We start from the raw sequence: 14,480 nt of genomic DNA, 5'->3' as shown, positions 1-14,480 counted from the left end.
CTTCACATCACCTGACACTTACACCCATAGAAATTAGTTCTTTCCTGCCTTTCAAATGAATAAACAGCCTGCCAAGAAGCTCCTACTTAATCACTGAGAAGCTGCAAAAACACCACTGGTACCAGAGGCAGACATCCTAATTTATCCACGGATGTAGGCCTCTCTTTTTTGTAGACTGGTAGGTGGAGACTGTTGTGAGCAGAAAGACAAAGTACTATTTTCCCCTCTCCTGTGTTCCCCCATGGCCCTCTCCAGTCAGGGACAAAACTTCATATCCACCTCCTCCTCAAAATCAGGTTTAACAACATTGTGAATGATAGAGTTGCCCGTTTTCTGCAGTCTGACCTTTCTCTGAGTTTTTCCTGCAAACATAGCCTGCCCCACTTGGGAAGACACGGACAATTTTCTTGACATTGCTGGGGTAAAGTCTAAGAAGTATAGCAACTGAATAAATGGCTCCCAGCCACATCCATTCTATGTACTGTTCTGAAAGGTGATCAGGCATGTGACTGAATGACTCAAATCATCATCATGACTAATAAAACTTGTTATGGGCTCCTTGTTTCCTTCATGTGAACCAATGCAGACTCCGTAGTTATCATTAATCCTTTCTTGGTTTGTGCAAAATATTGCCAGTGTTTTGGTTTAGTAAGATACCTAAAGAGGCACAAAAGCCTAACCAAGAATGCAGCAATACAGCTTTATCTGCAAGGCTAGATGTACGTCAACCACACTCTCACAACACAAGCAGAGCATTTCCTATGCAAGCTTAGTGGAAATGATTAAGAAAGGCAGAAAAGTACATCACAATTCTTGCAAAGCGCCCATTTATTCCAATGGGGCTTTGTTCAAGGGAAGTCTCTAAAGGATTGCTTCCTGGTTCTCTAACTATCTGGTTAATTCTTAACATAGCATTTTCTAGAGGTTCCTGAAGTAATTATGAGGAAACCACATTATTATTATTATTATAAATACAGAACACTTAGCAAGTAAAGTGCTTAATAATACCTATTCAAAGTAGATATCTCTCATTACACAAAATTCTACCTGTTCAAAATCTGTTGCCATGTTTTGCCAGGGTGATCTTCCTCAACTAGTAACAAACAAGCGCATTAGTATACAGTTGCTTATTACAATTGCCCCTGTTTTCATCTGGTTTCAGGTTAAAGACCGTTCAGCTAGGTCTACAGGGGAAGGGGGCACTCAGGTTTCCAGTTCTTTAGAATAACAAAACCACTATAAAATATCTTGCTTGGCTTTTTTCCTCTCCCCATTTGTTTGGAAACTGCAATAAGATAAAACAGGTAATAGAGGAAAAAATGAATCTAATGATCCATCCACCTAAACCAATCCCTAGCATCTTGCTACACTTTGTTGCGGTAAAAAAAAAAAAAGACAACTCAAGATGAATGCAACCAGAAGAGGAAGCAGTATTAGTTGGGTTTGATTTTGAGTGGCTGGAATCACCAGCAACAAACACTAGTTTTGCTTCTATCTCAACAGTGTTCTTAATGTTTACTTTCCCTCCAGAAAGGTGGTTACTATCCTCTCCTTTGCGGAAAAGCAAATGACTCCCACTGGGATGCTGTTGTAGTGAGGACAAAAATCTGTATTCTGTCCATGATGCTGGGTAGCCGAGTCATTCCTGATAAGGACCCTGCAGGGCACACATGAAGAATGCTTCTGTATACACGCCATCCGGCGTGACGACTGTCATTGTGCATAATGAGGCCCTTGGTTTTCAGAAAGCACCAGGCCCTCTGCAGCATGCACTAAAGAACTACAGATGCGTCAGTACTTCTAAACCTATTCTTTCACGTATCAGGACCAACACAGCAGAGCATGTGAAGCTATACAAGACCTGTTATATTTATTTGACCATATTTACATAAAGTAGACTTTTTGTCCTGCTTCCAGAGGAGGAATCAACTTGCCCAAACCACCTCCATGTGAAGCTTTTATCTTAATTCCATCAAGAGCCAACAGCTTGGTGGAAAAAGAAAATTAAACAGCACTCTTATCTATACAAACCATTGTCCTTTAGTTTTGCTTCCAATTGGCACAGGAGCCTTGTGTCTATTATGTTTCTGTAACACTTCAATTGCAACAACAGTGACAATGAAAAAGCAGGCAGATCTTTGGTTTTATTTTTAATTCCCAAAGTTTTTAGTTATGGAAAATGTAAGTCAAGCTGCTTTTCTACTAATACTCTGCAGAACAGCTCACAAAAAGAAAAAGAAAAAACACTAAAGCAGTAGAAGCAGTAAAACAATTGAGCAGAAAATGAAATAAAACAGAATTAGTAAAATCTCTTCACATCAATCTGTAAAAAAAAAACCCTAGGAAATTGAGACCTAGATTAAACACAGACCTCTCTTGCAACTGTCTAGATAGGGGCCCTCTAACTGGAATGCCCTAACTGCTCAACAGCAGATAGTGGTGGGGAACCCGCTGAAGAACCTCCACTGCGCTGACTTAACATTGAGTGCACCCGACTGTGCGTAACAGCCCACTAGTGGCTACTAAGCTTCCTTGTTTTCTGCCTTTTTGAGACTGCAAATGAGGGAGATATCAAGTTCTTGGCAAGCCTCAATATGTGATCTACTATTCTATTAAACACTTTTCTGTTCTAAAGAGGAAGTTGGGGATAGCCAAGAGGTGTCACAAAAGCTCCCTCTTCTTTGCTGCCTGGCTGTGATTCTGGCAGTGGCAATCACACCACATTCCTACCACTGTTTAGTACCCTCCCTTTTGATGACATCATGCCAGAGACTGGCTTGTTAACATTATACAGCCATATGCTTCTGAATAAAAGTCATGTTTCTGTCCTTCACTTATCCTAATCTTCTGACACATCCTTTTCTGTCATTCTCTCTCAAAGACCATCCATCCAGGTTAACGTTTCCAAATGATGCAGGATCCTATGAAAAATTTCCTCTGAAAATATATGGGTCTGAGGAAAGAGGGGTTTTTTGAGATTTTTAAAATTTATATTTGAATGAGATGAGGTAGTGAATGTTGAGGTTATCATCGTATCTCACTATTTTGAGTCTGGTTATTTGCATTCCAGCCCAAGACATAATAAAAAAAGATAGATCGGACTCGCTTTTTGCATTATCTCAGTAAGTCACCAGTGCCTTTATCAGTTAAAAATCACGTTTATAAAAGATTGGGAAAATCAGGAATATCAAGAAACTTCAGTCAGAGATTCCAAAGAAAAAATGTATCGGAAAACAGCATAAAGAGTTGTTCTGATCAAAGTATTTGAGAAATGTCAGTCACAACCATGATGTTGTCTTGATTTCATCTCTCTAGCCTAAAAGCCACCCAGGAGATTCTGGAAGTAAACAAGGACAGTAGAAAATTACCTCCTTTCTGAAACCTTAGAAGGAAAGGATGAGGCCTAGTGTTAAGAATAATTGGGAAGCCACTTCTCCTGCTGAACCTGTTCCATCGACTTTGCTTTCTAAGGCTCTCAGGAAGCCCTTTTCTACCACACACAGGCCACCTCAGTCAAATGTTATGACCACACCCTTTTCCCTAGCCCAACTATTTTCCTATAGGGACCACAAGTTGTATATAACAAGTGGCTGACATTTAGAAGCAAGGTAATAAGCCACAACATTTTCCATATATGGAAAGGAAAGATTAATCTCAGTTGGGAACACCCATCTTTTATAGTCTGCTTCACATGAGCCTTTTGTTTACACCAGCAGATGTTGTTACAAGACGAACCAGTTCAAGGTAGATAACCTCATTGGGTAAGAACTGGATGAGACTTAACTGACAAGCACACCTTCTCAGCAACAGACAGGATTGGTCATTTCAAGCACAGGAGCATCTAAACCATGCCACACTGAGCCAAGGAAAACAATAGTCAGTTCAGATTCTTAACATTTATCATACTTGTGGACTTCACATACCACTACTGAAAGTGACCATATTAAATGACCATATTAAAGGGATTCTGGTAATTTGTAACAAGTGAAGTCCAGGAAAAATAGAATGGAGAGAAGTAGAAGTGTATTAAAAAACAACAACACCTTTATTGATGCATAATCTACAATGACAGATTACTGATTATTCCTTCAGGGAAAACATGGGAATGGTCATAAATTTGTGGTGAAAAGTATCAGCCACAGGATGTTAAGATTCTCATGAAAATCATGGGGACTGAAATCTAAACTTCCAGAATAGATATGGAGACAATACTTCCAGTCTCTTAACATTAGCAACAGCTGAGGAAAGGGAAGTGGGTCAAAAGTCTCCCAGCATTTATTTGTAGAGACTAGCTTTCCCAATGGTTTTCGAGCACTGAAAAAGAAAAACAGTCAACTGCTTTCCAAATGGATGTAGAAAAAAAATGCAGTCCAAAGGTAAGTGAAGGGTCTTTCCCATCTCCAGCAGGTGCATCAGGATGGAAATAGTATCACCTTTTCTTGAATCCATACTTCTTGCGCTCATAGAAGAGATCTGTTTTTGAGCTGCCTAAGTTGACAATCTTGGGGCAGCCGTCCCGCTGTGAAAGAACACAAGAGAGATATGGGTTATGACTGGATCATATCAACCTAATGGGCTGATCACATTGGCCACACAATCTCAACTCACTCCGATTACACAACTGACATTACAACTCAAATGGGGCTATAAAAGTACTTTACTCAAAGTAGTCAAGCAAAGAAATCTCAGTTGGTTGACCAGCTGATTACTTTGCATATGAATCAAGCAACACTAATGATGAAAAGACACATTCACTTAACTTAGGAACGTAAGCCCTGCTGGATCAGGCTAACAGTCCGTCTACAGCATCCTGTCTCACACAATGGCCAATCAGTTCCGCTGGAGAGCATCGAGGTTGAGACCGTCCCCTAATGTTGCCTCCTGGGGCTCTGGGATTCAGAGGCTTAGTGTCTCGGAACATGGAAGTTCCCTCGAGTTACCATGTCTACGAGCCATTGACAGATTTATCCTCGTTCTCCAGGAATCTATCTAAGCCCCCTTTAAAGCTGTTTATTCCTCTGGCCATCACTGCATCCTGTGGCAGCCAATTCCACATGTTAATCATTCTCAGTATAAATATCAATTTTATTGGGATACCCTCAAGTTTTAGTATTTGGGAGATGGAGAAAAAATTATCTTTATCTCTACTTTATGCATAATTACATAAACCTCTATTATGTCCCCCCCTTGTCATCTCTTTTCTAAACCAAAAAGTCCCAGATTCTTCAGCCTTTCCTCCTAGGGAACATGCTCCAAGCCCTACTTGTTTTCAGCTGATGCAGACGAATGCTGCAGTGGGCATTTGCTCTGAACGCCATGTGTGTTAAATGAAGGATAGAAAGCTGCTTGTTTCTCATCACCCAATTTTTTAAAGTCATAAACCCCAATGAACCCAGTGGGACTTACTTGTGTACACATAATTAGGATATTTATTTATTTAGTCGTTTCTAGCCTGCCCCTCTCCAAAACTGGTCTCGGGGCGGGGTTCATCAGTAAAAATACAAATTATGATAAAACTGCACAGAAACTATGATAAAATTCTAATTTTTAAAAAACCTAAAACAGTTTTCACTTGCTCCTGCTAAGTGGGGAGAAGGCTGGAGACCCAGATGGCTAGTTGAGGTGCAGCTTAACCTCAACCAACTGCCTGGTGGAAGAGCGCCATTTTGCAGTCTGTCCGGAATTTCAGAAGCTCCATAAGGGTCTGCATTTCTGCTGACAGCTCTGATCAAGGCCAGGCGCATCTCTTTAGGGCCAGGGACCATGATAATGTTGGAGTTTGCTGGCCTATGAGTTATCTGGGGGGGGGGTGTATACAGAGGACCCTGTATATATATTTGGCCAGGACCCTGGCAGCTGCGTTTTGCACCCACTTTAACTTCCGGGTCAGGGATAAGGGAAGGCCTGTGTAGTCCCAGCCTAGAGATGACCGTCACATGGATGACTGTAAGTGTTCTGGGGCCAGATAGGGCACTAGTAGCTTTGCCTGGCATAGACGGAAGAATGTCTGGCAAGCTGCTTTAGTGATCTGTGCCTCAATGTTCAGGGAGGCATCCAGGATCATTCCCAAATTCTTGACTGACTGTGCAGCTTAAAGCTACACCTTGTCAAGACAGGGAAGACGTGCTTCCTCATCTAGTCCCTTCCTACCCAGCCACAGGACCTCTGTCTTCAGGAGATTCAGCTTCAGGTAGCTTTGCTGGAGCCAATCCATCACGGTTCCCAAACATCTAGAAACAGGGAAGCAAATGGCTGGCCACTCATCAACATATACAGCTGGATTGTGATGCAATTCAGTTTGTCTGTCAAAGGCATGCAGACTACTTTCAGAATCAAATAACACAGCATACAGCTGTATTATTTAAGTAGACTGCTAATTTGCAATGTGGGGTTTTACAGAATATTTTCATATATACTGGGGAAGTAAGAGACTTGGAAAACAGGCACTTGCTGAGTGGAGGGAGAGAGGAAAATGTACAAATCTAAGGCTGCAGTCCTATGCACACTTACATGGGAAGCTCTGATGAACAAAGTGTGACAGCTGTTATGCATAGGATCGCACTGGAAACAGACTAACAGAAAACTCTGTTTGGCTGAGCTTTCAGCACATAATTCTCACTTATTGTAACAATCATGAAAGGTAAAAACATGATATTTAAAAAAATCTAGGACCTGAGATCCTCAGGAGGTTCTGTTGTACGTAAGCTCAAATGAAAAACAAAACAACCCTGAGTTTAAGGAAGAGCACTAACTACATCAATATTCTCCTCTGGGAAAAGAACAGCTCATATAAATAATTACTAGCTTTAAATAAAGTATCTGAAAGATGGCCGTAATGGGACACCACATGCCTTATGAAGTGAAACAGCCTTTCCCTAAGTTAGTAAGTCCTGGTTCTACCAGTGGATCCTTTGCCTCCATGCAACTGCAACAGGAATAACTGGCTTTGTCTATGCCAAGTGCCATGAGGATTGGAATTAAGAGGAGGACACGAAAAATCACATGGCTATTTTCCAGCAGCAATGTTCCTCCAATCAGCACACTGCAGCCTCTTACCACATTTTCCTACCTGACAGCGATGAGAAGGGAGGTTAAGACAAGGAAAGGAAGAAGGAAAGCTGTGGGTGCCATTCAACAATGGGGGTGGTGGCTTTAAAACACTTTGTCAAACAAGCAAGGCCTTGATCAGGGAGAACAGGCATTCTGTACCAGTGTAATAGAATACTCTTTCCTCAACTGATGCAACATGTCTCTTACACTTTACTCGCAATAAATCAGCACACCACGCCCAGGTCAGAAACCAACTCATTTTAAAGAAATGAATTATTTTTCTGGTAGACAACTGGATGATTCTTTATTACAAAAACAGATGTCACATGACAATGGACACGATGCTGGCCTTAAATTCAGTCCGTTATCCACCCTGGCCTTCCTGTTTTAGCACCTGCTGATGATCTTCAGTGTACCCTGTCTTAGCTAAGATACAGCAATGCTCTGCGTTGTACCAACACACTAGCTTTGGTTCATTTTGTCCATGTTCCCCAGCAGCTTTTGTGCCTTCTGTAACACAGATGAGTTCACACAAGCACTCACCTGCAGCATCAACTGTTGATCTGCATATAGTTGATTAACACAACCACACTGGGACTGATTTCACATCCCCTCTAGTGCAGTTCTTTTCAGTGAAGGCAATTTACACATTTCATTTCAGATCACCAAATTATGAGATACCAATGAGTGAATCAGGAATTTCTTCCAAAAACCACCTCCTCACGCCCTTCTTACCTTCCCACACTTTTGGAAAACAATTAGAAGTTCACTACCTCTCTCTTAAGCCTCCTGCTAGCTCTTCATCTCGCACCTAAATGGTGCTTCCCTGGTACAAGGTCTATTTATGCAGCCAGTCATTGTTAATGCCTGAACTTGCTTCTAGTACAAAGGAACAGCACCTTTGCTAAGGCAACATTATAATTATTATTATTTTTGGCAACATTATAATTATAACTTTGAATACAATATTTTGCCTCATATGGGATCAGGTACTCCACTTTGGAGTCAGATGAGAAAGAGATTTCAAGACTGCTGCAAGGCCAAGAATGTGGCTGTTAGGCCCAGTGTTATTTTAAGAATATCATTATGTTACAGTGTTTAAGTAATTGATGTTACTTATATTATGCCAATTGTTCAAGACTGGGATTTTTTTTAAGTTACTGATCTAGCCATTATTTTCCATGCTAGAAGGGTAGAATCACATGCAATGCATTAACATAGGGATGAAGCCAAAACCAGCATTCCTCTGCTGAGTTGTCTCTACCACTACAGGATAACTTACTAGTTACATTATCTGTTTCCTCAGACCCCCTGTGGATGTGGTTTGGAACAAAATAGCACATGATCTGATGACATCACAACATGGAGTAAGTGTTCTATGCACTATGGTTGCAAACTACCCGGGAGGAGGAAAATGTCCTGTTATTTTAATAGAGGCTTAATGGGCTATTATTTCCCAGGATGATATTTACCGCCATACTATAAAAAGCTTCAGTTGCCCATTTCAGCACATTATATCTCTTTTAAAGACATGGAATTTCTTTTTCTCCAGGCAGCCCTAGAGCGGAGAACATGAAACAATGATACCTTTTTCAACAGCATATTCATTGTTGCACAGAACTTGCACTTCCAGCCTTTGACAACTGTTAAGAATGTCAGCTTGATAACCAAACAATTTGCACATTATGCAAACAAATCTCATGTATGTTTTCCTGGAAGTATGCCACGTTCCCAAATTAAACACTAATAGAATTTATTAAAGGCATAAACCAGTCCTAACCACAGGACAGCAAGCAGAAGATAGTCGAAATTAGAAGCATGTTAACTGCAAAGTACTTTGTAAATACAGTCAAATGTGGCTAGGCCTTCATTGAAGCAGGTAAGCACAAACCTAGAAACATTAGAACCCACAGCCATTCCAAAGAGTCAAATGTTCACTCAGCACACTAGAGAACAGTAATGTTTAAGGAGAACAATGACAGCATCTTAAGGAAAGACGTGCTAGTAACAATCTTACGTCCTTTTCCTGGATGGTGCATTCTTTGCAGTAATAAGCATCAGAGACTCCCGGACCTCCACATATCACACAGCGCCCTTGGTAGGAGCCATAGTTGCACTCATCACATATGCGCACCAGTGTGCACGGTCGCACATACGAGTCACAGATAACACACTTGCCATCACCTGTAAACACAACAGCAGATATCGTTTGAGATTTCCCCCCCCCAACTTACACAAAGCAAAGGTTCACTCGATTATCCCCCCCCCCAAAAAGCACCACTGAGACTTGCTTCCAAACAGATACATTTGGAATTGAGCTTCCAATCAGGATGTTTATAATTAAGGTAAGATATTTGTGAAGTGCAACCTAAGGCACCTGGCATTTGGTTGAATTTCTCTGTAAGCGAGCCCACCATGTAGTTTTCAGTCATTTAAAACAGACTTTGGAGGATAATTTTTTCTGTAGCACAAATTAACAACTGTTTGTGACAGGGAGCTTCACATAGGAATGCTCATTCTTCTTTTTGTTTTATTTTAAACAGGTAAAGAGGAAATTTACACACTGCACTGAAGTTTTGATCATCACAAATTAAGGAAAGAAGTTAAACAAGCAAGCTAATAGTCAACAGATCATAATAAAGTTAATAGATGATAACAAGCACTACCAATCTGGACCATATCCAAGCCAGCAACACAGAGATAAAGGAGGTTCACATCCTATTACCAGCTTAATCCATCTAATGGTCCATCCTCTGACCTTAAGGACTTGCATAGTGAAGGGGCTTAAATTGCTTCCTTTGGCAGTTGAATTCCCAATGAACTGCACAGAAGCTGTATCTCCTTCTCTTCACAGGTTGCCATTTTCCAAGAGAGAAAAAAAGACTCTTTTTTGTGTGACAAGAAACACGTGACTGACTGTACTGCTTCTTAACTACTGTTAACCATCTCTACTGTAGCTTTTCCTGGACATTAAAATTAGGAAAGGTAGCATGTGCTCCTTCGAAAGCAGCACTGGATTAAAAGGAACATTGGGTCACTACTATAATGATCTTTCAAATAATTATCCTTCAAAGGTAGACAAACAACAGCAAGGAAGCCTCCATATTCTTCCTGGTTTTAGAATTCTGCCCGGTGGTACTAGAGTATCCATGTCTTCCAGCCTTAAGGGCCAGGAGAGAGGGCTCAGCATATCAGGGGTGCTGAGAATCATCAACATCAACGGTTTCTAAATTTCACCTTCTCTCTGGGAAGGACAGGTAAGGCACTAACAGAGAAATCCGTATACACACAGGTCAGAAGAGGAAGCCATACTACTATCCCACAGCATCATGGATGGTGGCAGGGGTAGACAGAGGAATGGCTTTTTATGTTAGAAATTTAAATACCTATATTTCTTTTTTTTTAAAGAAATAACCAACCTTCAATCCTATTGAAAATCCATATTATATAGGCATGGATTTTAAAAATTCCAAGTTAACTCACTTTCTTTTACAATCTGATGTTTTTGTACAAATTTTGTACAAATCAACTAGATCAGGTTATATTTGGCCAAATTGCCATTAAAAAAATACCAGCAGAAAACTTTGATATTTGATATACAGTTTTGGAGGGCTAATAATAAAAGGCATACCAGACATAGGGAACTATACTCACATTTTTCACACAGTCGTCCAATAGCTACAACAGGTAAATAAAGAGAAATATATATATATCAGTATTTATATAAAAAGTACTAAAAGCACATTATATATATTATTTTAATATTTCTTACAACATGGCAATGAAACTTACAGAACTGCAGGGTTCCCAGACACAAAAAACTTAAAAATAAGGGCTTAACTATTGCTATCCCAAGAACAAACCTCTGTCTGACAGTTTCTTACCTCCTACTCATGGTCATATTTACTGAAAACAGAGGCCCATTTATTTTAACCAGAGAGCAAGCAGATAGGCATATTAAGACGTATAATGAAGCAACTAAACTACATAACACCATATAGCAAAGTACATTTTAAGCAACTGTGTTTGATTTTGTTCTGTTTCAAACACTTGGACTTGTTTCCAAGTACATATACGCAGGACAGCAGCCTTAGGCATACACAGTAAATGTTAGAATGAAAGCCCAAAGCAAACAATCAATAGCCAGAAGAACATTAACTTTCCTCTTGTCGCCAAGCATATATTTGCTAAGATTACTCCTTGTTGATTCTAACTGACAATAATTAAAGACAAATTAATGTCAGACAGGGAGCCATGCACAATTATGACGTAAATGCAATAGCAATGCCTTTATTCCACGTATGTCACAATAGCATAAGTCACACAATAAATTACGTAAAGCTGTATTCAGCTATTGTGCCACACAGGAGAGGGCAGCAAGCCAAAAACTGGTAGCTACATGGAACCAAATTTCTTGGCCAAAGGGTTTATTTTAGCCTAACTGTATAGCAGTAACCAAAATCCGCACACTTTATATACAAGAGTATGTACCTCTCCCCAGCTAATAATTGGGGAAGACTGCATAATAAAGAAAGGCATACTGCAAATTTACAACTTTGTGTATAATTATGATAACAATGTTAAGCATTTATCATAGCAGAAACACATATCTAACTATAGTCACTTGACTAGTATATTATATTATGTGAATATACATGAACTGCCTTTTACTGATTCAGGTACTTAATTACAAGCAAGTACTGTGTTCACCGGAAGCTCTCTATGCTTGTAAAGCAAAGATGTTTCACCATCCTACTATCCAATGTAAGTGGAAATGAGAGGGACTGACTTGAAGTATTATGCATGTAAATCATGCATTAACATTATCTGACAATAGCAGCATGCTTTAATTTACTGGGTGCAGCAAGTACTTTTAACACCACTCATGACAGCTGCAAGGTGGCAAAAGCTTTTTTGCAACATTTGAAAATGAGGAAAACAAGCTTTTTAAAAATCATTTGACAGCAAACAAATACACTCTCCTCAGTGCAATCCTAACAGTACTACTCCCCTCTATAATCACTGAGCAGTGCAGTGACGTATCAGTGATGCAATAGCATTGTATGATTCCCAATTCTTTCTAAGAGGAAGAAGAGAGAACTCATTTACTGTAAACTAAATTATACAGAGCACATGCCCAGACTAATCTTCACAAGTACACAGAAAGCAGTCTACATGACCATAAACTCATAGTCCAAACTCTCACTTTCAACTGCGACTAGCAGATGTTTCTGCAAGGTCCAAAACCAACTGCCTTTCTGGTGCTTGCCTTCAATAGCTCCTTTGAGCACAGAGGTTTCTTTCAACTATCATGATTAATAGTTGATATAGCTTCAACTCCAAACAAAATTTTACTCCACCCTAATCGTTCATGAGTCTGAGTTCATCTTAGTAAAGTTAATGGCCATAACCATATCCTGAAGCAATGAATTCCTTATGCTAACTGTGTGGCCAAGTACTTCATTCCCTGCTCCAAAACCACAGCTCATCAGTATTCTTCAAAGCTATAAGACTTCTAATAAGATTAAACAGGAATCCGAGGATAAAGACGATCAAAATGTACCCTTGCTATCCTTACGCCTCTAGACAGCTGTTTAATTTTGCGGCAACAGATTAATAGGGCCACGCCTTTGAAAGTTTGTAGTCTTATAAAAGAGGGAGAAAAATTCTCTCCCTCTATGAAATAATATATCAAGAATCACATCCTACTTTGCCCCACCCGAGCTATTTTGTCGCTCAATTAGAAACACCGCAAACACGCTAGCTCCCCCTCCGCCCTCCGCCCTCCGCCCTCCGCGTTGACCCGCTGCCTCCCCAGCCAGCGAGTGCGAAGACCAACCCCCCTCCCCGGGAGCGCGAAAAGCGCGGGCTGATGCAGCTGGAAAGACCCCGGTCTCACCCACTCCCGCCTGCTTGCGGCAGAAGATCAAATCGGGATGATGCTTGGCCATTCCCCGCGCTTCTTGTCTTACGCCGCCGCCAACGCCGCCGTTGCCGTCCTTTCACCCTTGACCTTTCCACTATCTAGGTCCTGGCACATACGAAAGTCTTCCACATAGACCCGGGTTTGTGAAAATTACTCCTGTGCATTAAACGCCAACAATCCGTAAAAAAACAGTACTTAATTCTATCTCAATCCAAAGTTTTGGAACACCGATAAATGCAATAAGGAATGGAACAAAGATCACCCTCCAATGGCGAGATTTATTCTTCTTCCAGGATCTCACGAATCCAGCTCACTCAACTGTCGTCACTGGCACCATAGAGTCTGAAATGAGCGGTCACCAAAGAGGGCACGTTCCGCATAGTTTTCACTTCCGGTTCTGCATGGAATCCGCCATGTGACCGGCAAATCGGTTTGAAATTATGCCTGGTAATAATAGTATAGTATAACTATTATAACATTCAAACACAGCAGTTGAGGCTAGAAATACTATCGCTATCATAGTGTCCAGGGTTCCGGTATTGTGCCATATAGACGTGGCTATGATGAAGGGGATGGGAATCAATTCATTTATAGTCTTTCTCGATGAGGTTTAAGACGGATTACTAAATATGGAAAACTCAAGCAGCACAAGGCATTAAATAAAAATGCATTAGGATTAGGATTATAGGTTGCCAACTCTGGGGAATCGGTATGCAGAAGATCCCAGGTTCAGTCCCCAAGGTCTCCAGCTAAAAGGATCAGGTATTTGGTGATCTCTGCCTTAGGCCCCCGAAAGCTGCAGCCAATCTAAGTAGCCAGTGATGATTTTGATGGATCCATGGTCTGCTTTAATATGAGACAGCCTTGTATTCATGTGTGTTCAAATTCCTGAAGATTTGGGGACAGCCTGGGAAGGACAGTGTTTGGGGAGGGAGGGGTTGAAACTAACAGCATTTTTTCTAAGGGAACTAATCTCTGTAGCTAGTAATCAGTTGTAATGCCAGAAGAACTCCAGATCTTACCTGGACACCTTAATTACAGAAGTGGTGAACAATACAAACAAAGCACTTTTCAAGGCACTTTTTATTTATTATTACAACACTGATATCCTACCTTTATGACCAACCATTGCCACTATATCATAATTCAGAAAGTGGATAACAAAAGTAGATGGTAATTCAATAAAAGCAAGATGATATCTAAAATAAGCATTGCAATAAGATTGCAATCTTATTCCATTACAAAAATTACTTCCTGAACTACAGTTCTAATCCATTCATTAAAATGCCCTCCTAAACATTCCTGTTTTGCACCTCCTATGAAACTAATAGAATTGTGGGAGCCTCCTCACCTTGTTGGAGAACTGTATCTAAAGAATAGTTGCTAATAGCATTTCATCTAATTGGAGAGAAGTGTCTAGTAGGGTGCCATAGGGCTCAGTTGTGGGTCCAGTACTAGTATTTTTTATAAATAAACTGGATGAGGGGAAGAGACAACACATTAA

General features: G+C 40.5%; 1 protein-coding gene across 1 annotated transcript; it reads right to left on the bottom strand.

The window, feature by feature from the left end:
- Positions 1-4,022: 4,022 nt before the first annotated feature.
- PHF5A (PHD finger protein 5A) lies at positions 4,023-13,140 on the bottom strand. The gene is made up of 4 exons (XM_077339376.1): positions 12,950-13,140; positions 10,705-10,728; positions 9,068-9,234; positions 4,023-4,519 (listed from the first exon to the last, which is right to left on the bottom strand). Exons 1-4 carry the CDS (start codon positions 12,999-13,001, stop codon positions 4,430-4,432), a joined length of 333 nt encoding a protein of 110 aa, XP_077195491.1. The 5' UTR covers positions 13,002-13,140; the 3' UTR covers positions 4,023-4,429.
- Between the last annotated feature and the right edge of the window lie 1,340 nt (positions 13,141-14,480).

Source organism: Paroedura picta, chromosome 5 (assembly GCF_049243985.1).
Source record: "Paroedura picta isolate Pp20150507F chromosome 5, Ppicta_v3.0, whole genome shotgun sequence".
Lineage (NCBI taxonomy): Eukaryota > Metazoa > Chordata > Lepidosauria > Squamata > Gekkonidae > Paroedura > Paroedura picta.
The sequence above is the reverse complement of the archived record's forward strand: the minus strand, read 5'-3'. Positions and strand labels throughout refer to the sequence as shown.